At 44.9% G+C, this 17,526-nt stretch overlaps 1 protein-coding gene and 1 long non-coding RNA gene across 2 annotated transcripts in view; both read left to right on the top strand.

The window, feature by feature from the left end:
• The window catches only part of LOC110497066 (low-density lipoprotein receptor class A domain-containing protein 3), a 140,417-nt gene extending 134,981 nt beyond the window's left edge, over nt 1-5,436 (top strand). The window contains exons 5-6 of the mRNA XM_036956334.2: nt 1,214-1,607; nt 1,809-5,436. Of these exons, the coding sequence (XP_036812229.2) occupies nt 1,214-1,607; nt 1,809-2,010 (596 nt within the window). The 3' untranslated portion in view covers nt 2,011-5,436. The remainder of the gene's footprint in view (nt 1-1,213; nt 1,608-1,808) is intronic.
• Nucleotides 1-17,526, top strand: part of LOC149985241 (uncharacterized) — a 1,026,866-nt gene that overhangs the window by 930,596 nt on the left and 78,744 nt on the right. The window lies entirely within an intron of this gene.

Below are 17,526 nucleotides of genomic sequence, written 5' to 3'. Positions count from 1 at the left end.
ACAAAACCACCTTGCCTCTCAAAGCCAGGTAGAGTTCAGACAACTGTCAAAGCCTGACAGATTTGAAAGTGGATAGCAATCAGCACATTCTGTGTAGGCTACTGACGTTGCTTAATTTCATTTGCTGTACAGATGCAGACTATCGTAAAAGAGGTGCTCCTACTTCTACAGTTGTAATCAGGCTTTGAATTACATATCCAATCTTTTGAGTGCAATAGAAGCAATGTGCTGGGCTAATATGGATATTTCCTAAATGTAGAGGGGTGTTCTGAATTGTAATGGGATTGGCTATAGCACCCTTATAGACCCCAGTAATCCTACTCCTTAATGTCTTGTTCAGACTGTGACAGAAATGCATCAGCCTTACTGGGACTGGTCTTGAGTCTCATCTAGCCAGTCAATGTGATTTCTTCTCTCTGCCTCAGAGCAGTAATCCGCAAAACCAAAGCAGCATTACACCACTCCAAATATGGGTCCCATACCAGTCAGTCCTAATATGGATACCGAACCCGTCAATCGTAATAAGATTTCGTACCGGTAAGTCCTAACATGGATGCCTTACCGGGCTCCTATCTCACCCTCAGAAGCTGATTTGAAATTCTCAGCCAGTAATATCAGAGGAAATGTTTAAGTGCCATTCCTTCCACTCATCTGGAATAACAAGGCACCGTGCTCCTTATTAGTGTGACAACTCCCTCTGTTCCGTTTTTGACCACCAACTATTCACTTTCTCATCCTGAGCTGTGAGTTCCTAAGTTACTCCTAAATTACTCTGTCTGTGTGTGTGTGTGTGTGTGTGTGTGTGTGTGTGTGTGTGTGTGTGTGTGTGTGTGTGTGTGTGTGTGTGTGTGTGTGTGTGTGTGTGTGTGTGTGTGTGTGTGTGTGTGTGTGTGTGTGTGTGTGTGTGTGTGTGTGTGTGTGTGTGTGTGTGTGTGTGTGTGTGTGTGTGTGTGTGTGTGTTGCCCTCTCCACTACAGCAGTAATCAGAGTTTCACTGTAGTGTTGCTTTCTGTTTTCATCTCAGGATACTGTAAGTTCCTGAACTCTAGAAAGGTTTTTTTCTCCAATTTGTCCCTTAGAGCTAGATCTTGCTCTCCTCTCCACTGGGAACAACTGAAATTCCTCAACAATTATGAATGTGACATTATAATATTAAACATGACAGTAGCATAAAACTTAACCATTCTTATTCTATTCTCCCTCCTTCTTCCAGAAGCTCCAGGCCAGGACTTTGTAACCCTGGACTACCGCAACTACCCTAGCATCACCTACGCAGTCATCGGCAGCGCTGTCATCTTTGTCCTGGTGGTGGCGCTGTTGGCCTTGGTTCTGCACCACCAGAGGAAGCGCAGTGTGCTGCTGCCCCGGGAGGTCCGGTCCTCCTACCACCACCACCACCATCAGCCCCTGCTGCTATCCCGCGTGGTCATCCTAGACCGGGGACACATCCACCCAGCTGGCCCTGGCCTCTCCCCCACCTCCCCGTCTGCAGAACCCCAGTTCAGTGCAGGTTCACAAGGGCTACAGATGCTGTCTAGGACCCTCTACCCTGCTGACATGTCCATGGACACACCACCCTCCTACTCCCAGGCCGTGCTGGATGTCAGGTAGACATACAGTAAATGTACTGTACTGGAGCGAGTAGCGTGAGGCTAATCATTTTGCCAACTGTAGCTTTGCCTATTTAAATGTGTTTTTTGGATTGATCTGCCTCTAAACTTGATTTCAGAATACTTCGGAGCAACATTTGTTCATTTATGTGTGTGCTTCTTCCTGTATCTATTTTTCCTTCTCCATCATGCCTCCAGCCGGCCTCCCTGGTTCGACCTTCCCCCGCCACCCTACCTCCCAGACAGGGATCTGCCGTCAGAAGGAGAGCTGCCCCAGTACGAAGCCCCCACAGAGCCCTCCACTCAGCCCAGCACACGTCTCTCTGAGCCCTCCACACCCAGAACTGTGGCCCCAGGCTTGTCCTGGCCTAGCTTCAGCTCCAGAGACGAGTCGGACTAGCTGTAGTCCTCCTCTGATAACTGCATGTACATAGGACCACAATACCCAGCCTCAGGGCTGTGGAAGGCTGAAGAGAGAGGAGCTGTTCAATTTGGGAAGACCCAATGGATTGTCCTGCCTAATGTGAGAATGAGAGACAAGGCTCTATTCTACCGATAACTACAACTGACTGACTAAGGCACTTGGAATGATTGCTATTATATGCTGGCACCCTCTGCTGGAAATTTCTCTACATATCCCCTGACTGGGTTGCTCACTTATTCAATCAATCAATAAATCATCAGTCAATTGCATTTCATCTGTGGCTATATAGTGCTTTTTATAAATGAATTTCTCAGTGTGCTTAACAACTTCAAGGGTCTAAACTTCCGAAGACAAAATAAAAACTACCACAGCCTCCCAACACTATGCATCTCCTGTTGGACTGGTGAAGACCCTGGTTGGTGCGAGATCCTGTAGCTTGGTTGTGTTGACTGGATGGATGGTCAACCTTTTTAGTACAGTCATGCATTAACAATGTAGTAGGACTCACAGTAACTAACATTGTTTGTGGTACTCATAAAGGGTCAAATGTCACATGGTGTTACAGTAGCAGATGTATATGCTGTGCAAACATAGTGAAATAGATACAGGGTCAGATCTGTAATGTTACAATGTAGCACATTAGGACAACCAGCTAGCCACAGAAACATGTGGGTAGTGGACACATGGATATGGGGCACGTTTTCCTCCCATCCATATTGCATAATGCTGGTTCTCTTCAATCTCTGTTCTCATTGGCCATCTCTTTCATTTCATAGGGATAACTGTATTTCTCTGTCATAGAGCACTTATCATGATGGCTGGGTTTACAAGTAATTCATGTTTTGCCATGAACTCAAATGGAAGTATTATTTGAGGAAGATAACGTTTGGATAAAAAAATTATCCTACTAAGGTCCCAGAGCAAGTTAGTTTTCAGGGTATCTGGACCTTTTCAAAGCACTCAAATATAAGTTTAACGACTTTTGTCTACTGTCCCACTCAGGGTCTAGTTTGACAAAAGTTTATTGAGGTCATGTTCTATTGCCAATGAGGACAGTCCATATTGGTTTGTTTTGGTATTATATCTGTTCATATCTGACTCTTTGGCAGAGAGGAGAAGAATGTTCAGATTGAACTTCTCGTCTGACTAGTGTTTTCATGTTTATTCATGTTACACTTCTGCCTGAGAGCACAAGACAAACATTTTGGCGGGGAAGAGAAAATTACATTTAAGGATTCATTTTCATTAGTGCATAAAGAGGAAGTGTAGAAATACATCAGTAGTAGCTTTGTCAGGAAAACAAATGACGAGAACATCCCCACAGCTAGAATATCTAACCATAGAGAATACAAGACCCTTCTACTTGGTACCTTGGAACACAAATGTGTAGATTGAAATAAGCATTTGGGATCCTCCTCAAGTTAAAAACATAATTCAAGTCAGTAACTAATTACAGAAGCTGTTCAATTGGCTCTTATGTAGTCACTGAACAAAAAGATCAGCCTTGTTCTCCTTGGTTCCATAATGATCTGTTACTGCCTGTACCATGTACCACCTACCTCCATGTTTTTCCTGACAAACTAAAATTGTTGATAGTCACATAAATGGTTGGTCAGAGTATTGGTGTATTTCAATCAATGCGATATTTCAATCAGAAATATTTTTTTGCTCCACGAATTACATTTAGATACATTCATTATATGCAGTTTTGACTCCACGCTTATTTAAACAGAATTGTATGAGATCAATGTCCTTACTGGGTTGTTGAGGTAAATCAAATTAAATCACATTTAATTTGTCACATGCACCTTACCATGAAATGTTTACTTACAAGCCCTTAACCAACAATGCAGTTTTAAGAAAAATAGGAGTTAAGGAAATATTTACTAAAATAAACATGTGTAAATAAAGTTAGACAAGCATTTTTGTATGGAGCTCTAGAAGTGACTGATTTACCTACAGTGCCTTGGTTCAAATGTTTATCTTACTGTATTTCTTTCATTCATACTCAACGACTTACTGATAGGATTCCAACTGACTCATATGATCCCAACTGACTCATAGGATCCCAACTGACTCATAGGATCCCAACTGACTCATAGGATCCCAACTGACTCATAGGATCCCAACTGACTCATAGGATTCCAACTGACTCATAGGATTCCAACTGACTCATAGGATCCCAACTGACTCATATGATCCCAACTGACTCATAGGATCCAAACTGACTCATAGGATCCCAACTGACTCATAGGATCCCAACTGACTCATAGGATCCCAACTGACTCATAGGATCCCAACTGACTCATAGGATCCCAACTGACTCATAGCATCCCAAAGGCTCTAACTGCCATTCCTATTATGCAGATTATTTTCTGAATTTGCACCATAGCTATCTGACCGATTCAATTGACACCCAATAATGTTTGTTTGGATAAAGAAGAAAATTACACTATTTTTTTTATGTGTCCCAATTCATTGTTTAGAAATGTGTAAGTTGCATGACAGATGTGAGAGAGAAGACTGTCATTGTCTCTCTGCCTCTGTCTGTCTGCCCACCCGCCCGCCCGCCCAGTAACTAGTATTATTCATTGACTGACTAGTGAAACGTCTATCTGAAGGATCTGTGCATATGTATTGTGGTTGTCGTGTCATTTAATTTCAGAACTTGTCAAGGGTTTCATGTGACCATGTATGTAGAGAGAGAGAGAGAGATTTATTTAAAAGCAGCATATTTAGACTTTAAACTAATATAATAATATTTAACTATGAAACGTGTTACTTTGGATGGTACCTCTGTCTTTTGTCCATATCCCCAGTAGTCATCAGGCTGGTGGCATTATTAAACAACATGGAAACCAAAGATTATCACTCACCATCCCCATGAAACCCAGAAGATAAGCCTTACTCTCCAAAGTCCTATCCAAAAACAGTGTTGTGCCTCGTTTTGTTTCAGATACCTAGCTGACTAAAGAATGAAGAGTAGTATTACTCTTATAAAAAGGGGGAAATCCTGTTCATCACTAGATAACTGGAGAATGATACTCAGTCTCAGGATGAATCTGCTCACAGCTGGGTTTTATTCACTAGGAACCATCAGAAGCAAACAGGCTGAAACGGGGATGACTACCTGAAATTGTCCAATAAAAAGTGTTTTTCTTTTCCGTTGCAAAACGTTTTGCACTAATGAATAAAGTCCTGGTCTGTTGCGTTTCAGTTACAACACTGTTACACTTTTCACGTCACTATATCTGTTTGGTTTGTGACAGTGATTACTTATTTGTTGTTCCACCCTGTTGGACACTTGTTTCATGTTTATCATTTATTAATGACACCACCTTTTTGTTTGTAATGAAATATATTCTGTACATTGAAAGTAATATAAAGTGTTTCTGATTCAAAGATGTGTCAAGGGTTTTTCTCATAAAATGCACTATTTGTTTCCCATCATAATCTATGTAAAGTGTAAATATTGTTTTATTTCACATGGTTGTGCCTGGGATTCAGTTCACTTATCCTACCACCAGATGTCCCTCTTTCCATACAATTGGCCTGGGTTAGAGATGACCAACTTGTCTGAAATCTACTGTTGTGTGGGCAGGTTTGTGCTAACTCTCCCTATAGGCTCTCATTAAACATGAGATGAATGCTTAGTTCATACAACTCTTATTAAAAGCATGATTTTCCTCTGTTTTATTACTTCCACACTGAAAATGCAAAAAGTATAATGTAGGAGCTATCATTTCAGTTTTGGTCAGATGGGGTTTTGGCCTGCCTGGAGACGTCACCAGGCGTTAATTAGTTAGACCAATAAGAAGTTACAAACCTCTCTGCCAATAAAATATAGTTTTCAGTGTTCCCCTCTCCATTTACATCACTCCCAGACAGTCCTTGCAAAATGTTTGCTTGAGAAATTGCTCTTTGCAAACAAGCTATTTGTTTCTTTCTGACCATTTTAACTGAAAACAATCACATTTTAAAAAAATCGGATTGTTAAATACGCCTCTTGGAGGGAACGCAACACCCTGTTACATCTCAACTCACCGTGGAGTGAAAACATTTGTGATCGTAGGTGCGGGGAAGGACAGAGGCAGAGAAAAATACTGTTTACAGGGAATTTATTATTCCTTAAAGCGGTAAAGTGGGGAAAACGGGCTGGACGGAACCAAAGCAAAGAAAGTAAAAATTACTCCTACCTTACCTGCCTTCCCACTTCTTACCTAACATTTAGAACCATCCAGCGCGCTAACCAAAATAAAGGGGGTGGTCCTCCCAGGTCTTACCTAGTGTACATAGGCAGATTAAATACAACAGGTTATGTATGCCCGCAGGCCTCTTGCCTAAACAATCCCAAGGTGAGTTCCCCTTCCCCACCTGGGAAAAAATTAAAGAATAATTTACGTGAACAATTTCAATAACCAAAAACACTAAGTCCTATTGACATACCTCTGAAGGAGCGGCTACAAAATAACAGCAACAAAACTTTCACTAACCAACACAGGACATAAAAAGAAGCTCTCCTCCCTGTTGGAGGAACACTGGCTTTTATCATGCTGGAGTTGGTCAGTGGCGAGACAGCTGTTTGCCCTGACGAGAGGGAGGGCAAGAGCTCAAATCAGCTGCTTTAGGATTCCAGGAAGCCATTTCCTGAAACACACACATATACAAACCCACAACACAGAAACTGCGGAACGTAACGATGATCAAATGTATTTTAGTATGTCTATGCTTTGATCGATATCAGGGCACAAGAAGAAAAGCATCAAATATTTGTCAAGGGTTTGATTTTGAAGAAAACATTTATGAAATCGTAAAGTCAGAGAAAGGGAATATTGCCTTTGGGCCGGTCACCCATTCCTCCTTATTAAGGTATTATTTGAACACCCAGGCCCCCCACCTTGCCTTCCTCACCCCTCTTTCCCCATCACATTATGACACAACAGATAGCATCATAACATCTTTGAATCAGGCTGTCCCTAGTCTTCTATTTCCCCCACTCCCTGGCTCCCCTTCTCTACCCTCTCATCCATTTCTGTCCCCCTCTCCCCTTTGTCCTTGTGTCTAACTCTTTGTCGCCCTCTCCCTTCTCTCACCCTCTGCCTCTCTCTCCCCTCTACCCAAACATTGATGGCAGGGTACCCTGTTTGCGTAGCCCCAACCCAGCCACACAAGCCTTAATTAAAGGACTTCTCTCTCTCTCACACTCTCTCTCGCTCTCTCTCTCTGTCCTGTGTCTCCATCTCTGCTAGGACCTTGTAATCTGTAGATCAGGGTTAGGCAGACCAGGCCTAGCAGACAGCTGGTGTGGAGGAGAGCAGCCATCCAATAGCTACCCAGGGAAATGAGAGGCGGTGTGGCAACACACAGAGACACAGATGAAGTGTTGATTCAGTGTGGCCCGTGATCTGGAGTTGATGACCTTCATTGAGTCCCCAAGGAAATGAAAGCAAGCCCATAACTCAGATTTAATGGCCCGGGGTATGATGGCGGAGCTGGGGTTGGTTGGGTGATGGAGGTGGTGTGCTGGGGGGTGGGGGGTGATGATAGTGGTGGTGGTAGTGTGATGATGGTGGTAGTGGTTGTGGTGGTAGTGATGATGGTGGTGGCAATGATTGTGGTGTTGGTAGTGTGATAATGGTGGTGGTGATGATTGTGGTGGTGGTAATGTGATGATGGTGGTAGTGATGATGGTGGTGGTAATGATTGTGGTGGTGGTAGTGTGATGGTGGTGGTAATGATGATGGTGGTGGTAATGATCGTGGTAGTGATGATGGTGGTGGTAGTGATGATGGTGGTGGTGGTGGTAGTGTGATGGTGGTGTGATGATGGTGGTGGTAATGATTGTGATGGTGGTGGTAGTGATTGTGGTGGTGGTAGTGTGATGATGGTGGTAGTGATGATGGTGGTGGTAATGATCGTGGTGGTGGTAGTGTGATGATGGTGGTGGTAATGATTGTGGGGGTGGTAGTGTGATGATGGTGGTGGTAAATATGGTGGTAGTGATGATGGTGGTAGTGATGATGGTGGTGGTAGTGATGATGGTGGTGGTAGTGATGATGGTGGTGGTAATGATTGTGGTGGTGGTAGTGTGATGATGGTGGTGGTAATTGTTGTGGTAGTGATGATGGTGGTGGTAATGATTGTGGTGGTGGTAGTGTGATGATAGTGGTGATGGGGGTAGTGATGATGGTGGTGGTAATGATTGTGGTGGTGGTGGTAGTGTGATGATGGTGGTGGTAATGATGGTGATAGTGATGGTGGTGGTGGTAATGATTCTGGTGGTGGTAGTGTGGTGATGGTGGTAGTGATGGTGGTGGTGGTAATGATTCTGGTGGTGGTAGTGTGGTGATGGTGGTGGTAATGATTGTGGTGGTGGTAGTGTGATGATGGTGGTGGTAATTGTGGTGGTAGTGATGATGGTGGTGGTAATGATTGTGGTGGTGGTAGTGTGATGATGGTGGTAGTGATGATGGTGGTGGTAATGATTGTGGTGGTGGTAGTGTAATGATGGTGGTAGTGATGATGGTGGTGGTAGTGTGATGATGGTGGTAGTGATGGTGGTGGTGGTAATGATTGTGGTGGTGGTAGTGTGATGATGGTGGTAGTGATGATGGTGGTGGTAATGATTGTGGTGGTGGTAGTGTGATGATGGTGGTAGTGATGGTGGTGGTGGTAATGATTCTGGTGGTGGTAGTGTGGTGATGGTGGTGGTAATGATTGTGGTGGTGGTAGTGTGATGATGGTGGTAGTGATGATGGTGGTGGTTATGATTGTGGTGGTGGTAGTGTGATGATGGTGGTAGTGATGATGGTGGTGGTAATGATTGTGGTGGTGGTAGTGTGATGATGGTGGTAGTGATGATGGTGGTGGTAGTGTGATGATGGTGATAGTGATGATGGTGGTGGTAATGATTGTGGTGGTGGTAGTGTGATGATGGTGGTAGTGATGATTGTGGTGGTGGTAGTGTGATGATGGTGGTAGTGATGATGGTGGTGGTAATGTGATGATGGTGGTAGTGATGATGGTGGTGGTAATGATTGTGGTGGTGGTAGTGTGATGATGGTGATGGTAATTGTGGTGGTAGTGATGATGGTGGTGGTAATGATTGTGGTGGTGGTAGTGTGATGATAGTGGTAGTGATGATGGTGGTGGTAATGATTGTGGTGGTGGTAGTGTGATGATGGTGGTGGTAATTGTGGTGGTAGTGATGATGGTGGTGGTAATGATTGTGGTGGTGGTAGTGTGATGATGGTGGTAGTGTTGATGGTGGTGGTAATGATTGTGGTGGTGATAGTGATGATGGTGGTGGTAATGATTGTGGTGGTGGTAATGATTGTGGGGGTAGTGATGATGGTGGTGGTAATGATTGTGGTGGTGGTAGTGTGATGATGGTGGTGGTAGTGATGATGGTGGTGGTAATGATTGTGGTGGTGGTAGTGATGATGGTGGTGGTAATGATTGTGGTGGTGGTAGTGTGATGATGGTGGTAGTGATGATGGTGGTGGTAATGATTGTGGGGGTGGTAGTGTGATGATGGTGGTGGTAATGATTGTGGGGGTGGAAGTGTGATGATGGTGGTGGTAAATATGGTGGTAGTGATGATGGTGGTGGTAATTATGGTGGTAGTGATGATGGTGGTGGTAGTGATTGTGGTGGTGGTAGTGTGATGATGGTGGTGGTAAATATGGTGGTAGTGATGATGGTGGTGGTAATTATGGTGGTGGTGGTAGTGTGATGATGCATATACTATAATAAGTTGGCAGGTTGACAGGATAAATAGCTACGGGGCAAGGGCTTCCTCGTTCCTGGACTCTCCTTTGTGTTACATTACCACCGCCCATGGCTGTTGGATGCACTACAAGTGTGATGCAGCTGGTTGATGCCCCATTTCCTTTCCAATAATTGGAAAAATGCATTATTGAGTCATGAGACTCTAGTAGTTCCATCACATGATTACAAAATAAGATACATACAGTAAATACCAACAAATGATCTCAAAATTCTCTCTTTTCTGTTCTCACACATTAAGATAATAATGTATTCATCCCCCAGAGGCTGTGATTGCACCACCCAAAACATGCATCAACAATAAATACACTATAAAACGACACAGACACTAAAAGCAGCATCATCTATGAATATGAAAGTGTTCATGTTAAAAAGAGTCATAGCATAAGGTAAGAAGTATCGGCCGTTTGCGCTCACACACACACTCTTCTTCCCACTCACTTACACTCTCAAAAACAGCCCACAGTCTTCTACTGGGCTGCCCATCCATAGCTCCAGTGAACTGGACATAAGACTGTGTTTTCTCATGTAAATGTAGTGATTGTGGAGGGGAAGGAGGGTGTGTTGTTAGCGTGGTGCAGCTCTGATGGGCTTCGCTGAGGGCTTGGCGAGCTAGACCCTTATCAGATGAAGAGCAGGCCTCTGAGGGAGGGAGGGGGGGAGGGTACTAGGAGACTGGGAGAGGGGAGAATAGAACAGCTGGCGGACTCATGCGTGCAACCCCAAAACACACAGAGCTCAGACACACTGAGCACGGTGGGAAAGCCCAACGCTACGAAGTCCACAAACACATACAGTCTCGTGTTATTATCAGCCACCGGACAGCGAGGCTAAGCCCACACACACCACAATTCCAAAATAACAAGCTCAATCACACACATTAGAGTAGACACAATCATACACTGACACACACCAGCATCAAGCTCAGCCATCAACCAGCATGCCTCAGTACACACACACATGATTACACACATCAGACGCGTTAATCACATTCACACATACTGTATACAAACACACGCACACTCACATTCAAAACACACACAGGAACACACGCAGACAGATTTGTTTTGTTTTTCCAGTCTAAGTGCCAGGGTCTCACACAGAGCAGATCAGCAGCCAGACCACTGTTCTATTTGTTTCAGAGTTATTATGGAAAACACCCAGACAGCCAAAAGTGGTGTTATCAGCATTCACCCATTTTCACAGACTGGGATTGTAGAAAACAAGCCTGAGTTGCCACTGTTAGACAGATCTTGTTTAAAGATCTGTGCCTTGCTCCAGTCTAATCCAGAGTGTTAAGTCTCTGTGTGCATGTATGGGTCCAGTTAGCTGTGTTTGCTCTGGTCTATCTGAGAGTTCCAGGCCACTGACAGGACCTTAATACATTATCTCCCTATGGCAGTTTCTCCTGGCTTATTTGGGTTTTATTGCATCCTGGCCGGAGCCGTTGGTTTTATGTGTGTGTGTTAGTGTAAAATAACAAAGCTCCACAAGATATAGGTGCGTCTCTGTACCAATAGGTTTGGGATCTAATACAGTCCTACTCTATTTTGTGCAAAGTTGATGACCCAAGACTACCTACTGAAGGAGGAAGAGGGCTACTGTTCTGTGTCAATGACAGTACAACTGCTATTCATCATTCACATGTCATCTACACATTGCAGGTGTCAATCCTCATCAATAAAGTCTTGGTCATTTGTTTTAAAAGTATTTAATACATACCATTCAAATACACTAATTCATTTATACACCATATTTTCTGTTTGAGAAAATGTCATTCCTAAAACCCAAATGTCAGTGCAGCACAAAACCCACATACCGATAGATAATCCTCTCATATCAAGTGGGGAGAACAAGTATTTGATACACTGCCGATTTTGCAGGTTTTCCTACTTACAAAGCATGTAGAGGTCTGTAATTTGTATCATAGGTACACTTCAACTATGAGAGACGGAATCTAAAACAAAAAACGAGAAAATCACATTGTATGATTTTTAAGTAATTCATTTGCATTTTATTGCATGACATAAGTATTTGATACATCAGAAAAGTAGAACTTAATATTTGGTACAGAAACCTTTGTTTGCAATTACAGAGATCATAGGTTTCCTGTAGTTCTTGACCAGGTTTGCACACACTGCAGCAGGGATTTTGGCCCACTCCTCCATACAGACCTTCTCCAGATCCTTCAGGTGTCGCTGGGCAATAAGGACTTTCAGCTCCCTCCAAAGATTTTGTATTCGGTTCAGGTGAGGAGACTGGCTAGGCCAGATGCTTCTTACGGAGCCACTCCTTAGTTGCCCTGGCTGTATGTTTTGGGTCGTTGTCATACGGGAAGACCCAGCCACGACCCATCTTCAATGCTCTTACTGAGGGAAGGAGGTTGTTGGCCAAGATCTCGCAATACATGGCCCCATCCATCCTCCCCTCAATACGGTGCAGTCGTCCTGTCCCCTTTGCACAAAAGCATCCCCAAAGAATGATGTTTCCACCTCCATGCTTTACGGTTGGGATGGTGTTCTTGGGGTTGTACTCATCCTTCTTCTTCCTCCAAACACGGCGAGTGGAGTTTAGACTAAAAAGCTCTATTTTTGTCTCATCAGACCACATGACTTTCTCCCATTCCTCCTCTGGATCATCCAGATGGTCATTGGCAAACTTCAGACGGGCCTAGACATGCGCTGGCTTGAGCAGGGGGACCTTGGGTGCCCTGCAGGATTTTAATCTATGACAGCGTAGTGTGTTACTAATGGTTTTCTTTGAGACTGTGGTCCCAGCTCTCTTCAGGTCATTGACCAGGTCCTGCCGTGTAGTTCTAGGCTGATCCCTCACCTTCCTCATGATCATTGATGCCCCACGAGGTGAGATCTGCATGGAGCCCAAGACAGAGGATGATTGACCGTCATCTTGAACTTATTCCTTTTTCTAATAATTGCGTCAACAGTTGTTGCCTTCTCACCAAGCTGCTTGCCTATTGTCCTGTAGCCCATCCCAGCCTTGTGCAAGTCTACAATTTTATCCCTGATGTCCTTACACAGCTATCTGGTCTTGGCCATTGTGGAGAGGTTGGAGTCTGTTTGATTGAATGTGTGGACAGGTGTCTTTTATACAGGTAACGAGTTCAAACAGGTGCAGTTAATACAGGTAATGAGTGGAGAACAGGAGGGCTTCTTAAAGAAAAACTAACAGGTCTGTGAGAGCCAGAATTCTTACTGGTTGGTAGGCGATCAATTACTTATGTCATGCAATAAAATGCAAATGAATTACTTAAAAATCATGCAATGTGATTTTCTTGATTTTTGTTTTAGATTCCGTCTCTCACAGTTGAAGTGTACCTATGATACAAATTACAGACCTCTACATGCTTTGTCAGTAGAAAAACCTGCAAAATCGGCAGTGTATCAAATACTTGTTCTCCCCACTGTATATGGATGTATGCTTAACTCAGGGGGGCGGCATTAGCAGCTGAAACAGTAACACTTCCCTGCTTAAGAATAGCCCAGGACCCTGCCTCTTGCCCTCCCCATTCAGACCAGGCCTAAACATACACCAGCATTCTAATAGCTAATCCCCAGGGCAGGCCACCTTTGTCCCCACACAACCCACCGCCAATGTCTCTTTTTGGGCACTGGGTGACAACCACCAGCCTGGATGGGCCTGCTTTAGCCAGCAGGTTGACAAATTCTAAAGGCTTGTTTCTCCTGGGCTGCAAAGAGCGGATTGCTAGGCCCTGATGGATTTCTGAAGGGCGTAAGATTGGCGTTTGTCTTAGTTTTCCCTTCTGTCCGGGATGTGCAAGGAGAGGTATGTTAGCTGCCTCTGGGTAGTGAGAGTGTGGCGTGTGGTGGCTGTCTTACAGCGGGTGGTCTGTGTGAGAGACAAAGCCCCCCGGCTGGCCTGATAGACTGCAGTAGGGAGAGAATGCACTCACCACTGTCACTCTTTGTGTTAGGGAGGGAATTGGTGTCAAATGGGGCTGAGAAGACTTTTGATTTTGGGGGGGAGATTTTAGGGACAGTTCTGGGAGATGTGTGGCTGTTTGTGTGTCCCTAAGGAACAGTGAATTCCTCATTGCAAGGTGGAGCGCTGGGGGAGAGGCAGGGGATCAAAGAGGGGAAGTCAGCATTGATTGGTTGTGTATGGACATTCCACAGTACAAGGTGCAGAGAGGAGGCCACGGCTTGAGACCGAAGAGGTCACCTCTGGAGAATAAGACACTCCATTTAATGGGTTATGGGCTTACATAGAAAAGAAAATAAGAGAAAATAAAGGATAGATGGATTGGTTGACAGAGAGACAGATAATTATATATATATATAATAAGATCTTGTTAGAGATCTTGTCTGAAAAGAGGAAAGGTCTTCTTGCGCGTGTGTGAGTGGCAATGTCGTTTCAATAACATTGTTTCAATCAGTAAGGTTGGTCTGATTGGAAAGCTCACTTTACTTCATTCAGTAAGCACAATATACATGTAACTGCCAAAATGAAGGAAACACCCACTGTGTCTTAATAGGGCGTTGGGCCACCACAAGCCGCCAGAACAGCTTCAATTTGCCTTGGCGTAGATTATACAAGTGTCTGGAACTGGAGCCATTCTTCCACGAGAAATTCCATAAATTGGTATTTTGTTGATGGTGGTGGAAAATGCTTTCTCAGGCGCTACTCCATAATCTCCCACAAGTGTTCAATTAGGTTGTGATCTGGTGACTGAGGCACACACACACACACACACACACACACACACACACACACACACACACACACACACACACACACACACACACACACACACACACACACACACACACACACACACACACACACACACACACACACACACACACACTTTAAACCCCCTGTACTCCTTTGAGACCCCTCCTTCAAAGTCTCTGAGATCTCTTCTTCTAGCCATGGTGGCCAAAATAATTGGCAACTGGCCATTTTTAAACATGACCCTAAACATGCTGGGATTTTAATCACTTAATTAACTCAGGAACTACACCTGTGTGGAAGCACCCGCTTTCAATATACTTTGTATCACACATTTACACAAGCGTTTCCTTTATTTGGGCAGTTGCCTGCAGTTCACATTGCTTCCTCTTCTACGGGCACAGCTACGGGCACAGCTACGGGCACAGCTACAGGCATAGCTACGGGCACAGCTAGCCTCACAAAGCCATATGATCCTGTACATTTACGTTAAACCGTTAGGAATGAATATCTGATGTTGACAATGTACTCATCAACAGCACAGTGTCATGTCATTCCTCCTCCTTTACTATCAATTAGCCACATGAGGAATGTCAGTCCTATTACCCTATGGCCAATGAGCATAGCTGAATAATGCAACTTTACTATGCTTGCTAAATAATCTACCTGTGCAATCACCTTTTTGTCTTCTCACCAATGGGAATACATACTGTAATGTATATAAATGACAGCTTATTTTTGTATAAGTGCTACCTGCCATCATAACATCTGGCTCCAAGGATCATCCCTCAGAGATGAGACCCCTCCCCAATCTATTTTAATAAATGTTCATACTTGCATTTTGTCTCTGTTGTTCATTCAGTTAAGCCTGACCTCGATTGAACTGTGTTGTGTTGGTGGTAGATGATGATTATTATAAACTCTTGTAATCCCAGCCCTGGTTCTATCCTGTCCGTGATGAAAGATGACGGCCTGGTTCCAACACACACTCTCATCTATCGCTACACCCTGGGGATGAGCTGGGACACACATAGCACCCACTGTTCACACACACACACCATCCAGTCTTGTAAGGGGCTAGCCTCAGCATTCTGCTCTTGGCCATCAGTTCATCGTCAGTGTAGTTTGGAAGTTTCCAGAGTTCTAGTTGTACCTGCCTGTACTCTGGTCAAGCTGTGCATTTTATTTTAAGGATCATCAATATTTCTGTAAATCTAGAAGGTTCTTATGGACAGAAATAGAAGGGGACTATTTTAGAATGTATATGCCCTGAAACTATCTTTTCAATGTTAACATTCCAGCTCTCATGACTCTGAACATTTGTTGAAAATCACAGTAGCCTGTTGCAGATGTCTCTTACAAAAGATAAAGATTTATCATAAGATAGTAGCCTGCAGGTGAAAGCCCAGACTAAGATTGGTCAGAGCCATTGTTTGACCTCCTCCAACACCTTGTCATGATGGATCCCATCTTCACCACTCCTTAAGTACTACTTCTTCAACCCACACACTCCCTTGTTCACAATGCACTCCCTCACCCACAAACTCCCTTGTTCACAATGCACTCCTTCACCCACATACTCCCTTGTTCACAATGCACTCCCTCACCCACATACTCCCTTGTTCACAATGCACTCCCTCACCCACAAACTCTGTTGTTCACAATGCACTCCTTCACCCACATACTCCCTTATTCACGATGCACTCCCTCACCCACACACTCCCTTGTTCACAATGCACTCCCTCACCCACACACTCCCTTGTTCACAATACACTCCCTCACCCACACACTCCCTTGTTCACAATGCACTCCCTCACCCACACACTCCCTTGTTCACAATACACTCCCTCACCCACACACACAGCACGTACCCCCTTTTCCACCCCCCACAAATCCGAACATGTACTTCAACCCCCCATCACATATACCCTAGTTCAACTCCCTGAACCTCCCAAGCATGCACCCTCTCCATCCATCCCTCACCCCCTCCCTTCCGCCTGCCGATCCCTGCAAGCCTCGCACGTTCCTCTGAGGTATCGCCTCCCCCCACCCATATCCCAACATGTAGCTACCCCCTGTCTACAGCCTAAACATACCCCTTCTCCCCCATCCTCACCCCCACTGACCCGCCCACCCCCAGGGCAGCCCCACGCCTCGCACGTTCCTCTCAAACAGGGAGCATCCCCCCCCCCCCCCCCCCCCGCATCCTTATATCCCTCCATCTCCCCAGGCCCATCCATCATATTAACCCCCCAGTCTACACCTAAGCCCCATAATAGCAGCCAGAGAAGAAAAGAAAAGGCAAGGAGGAGAAGAATAAGACCGCTACCATGCAGAACAGTGCTGGCCTTAAGACCAGGCCTTTGTTTCATGGCCTGCCTTTCCTCGCCTGGCCTCTCCCCCAAACACACCCTCTCCTGTTGGGGGACAACGGGCTGGGGACGGGGGGTATTGAGAAAGGGATGTGTTGCTCTTTAAAGCAGGCCGCTCGACCCCCTCTATAGTCCCCTGTTCACCAGCAACCTCTCTGTGTTGGGCTGTCAAAGGGGGGTACCCCAGCCCGGCCCTCCCCTCATCTCCCATCGCACTCCCTCAGAGGGCTAACAGGGGACAGGGGCCCCTCCACTCAACTGTAGAACTCAGATCACAGGTGCTCAATGGTGTGGATCAGTGGTCTGCAGGTGAGGAGGGAGGAACAAAACTAGAGAGAATGAGAGAGAGAAAAACAGGGAGATCAATAGGGAGTGTTTGTGTGTGTGTGAGAGAGAGAGAGAGAGAGAGAGAGAGAGAGAGAAAGAGAGAGAGAGAGAGAGAGAGAGAGAGCATTTGTGCGTGCAGTAAGAAAGGAGACAAACAGAAAGGAGAAGAGATCATTAGCTCACAGGTGGGAGACAGATCAAACATGCAGTGGGCTTTACCAGCGCCTAAGTGACACACTTCTCAGGTGGATCTAAGAATATGACCCTAGATGACCTTTCTTCCAGCTGCCCAAAG

The sequence above is a fragment of the Oncorhynchus mykiss genome, chromosome 2 (assembly GCF_057628025.1).
Source record: "Oncorhynchus mykiss isolate SJ-2025 chromosome 2, ASM5762802v1, whole genome shotgun sequence".
Classification (NCBI taxonomy): domain Eukaryota; kingdom Metazoa; phylum Chordata; class Actinopteri; order Salmoniformes; family Salmonidae; genus Oncorhynchus; species Oncorhynchus mykiss.
This window is presented reverse-complemented; position numbering and strand designations above follow the sequence as displayed.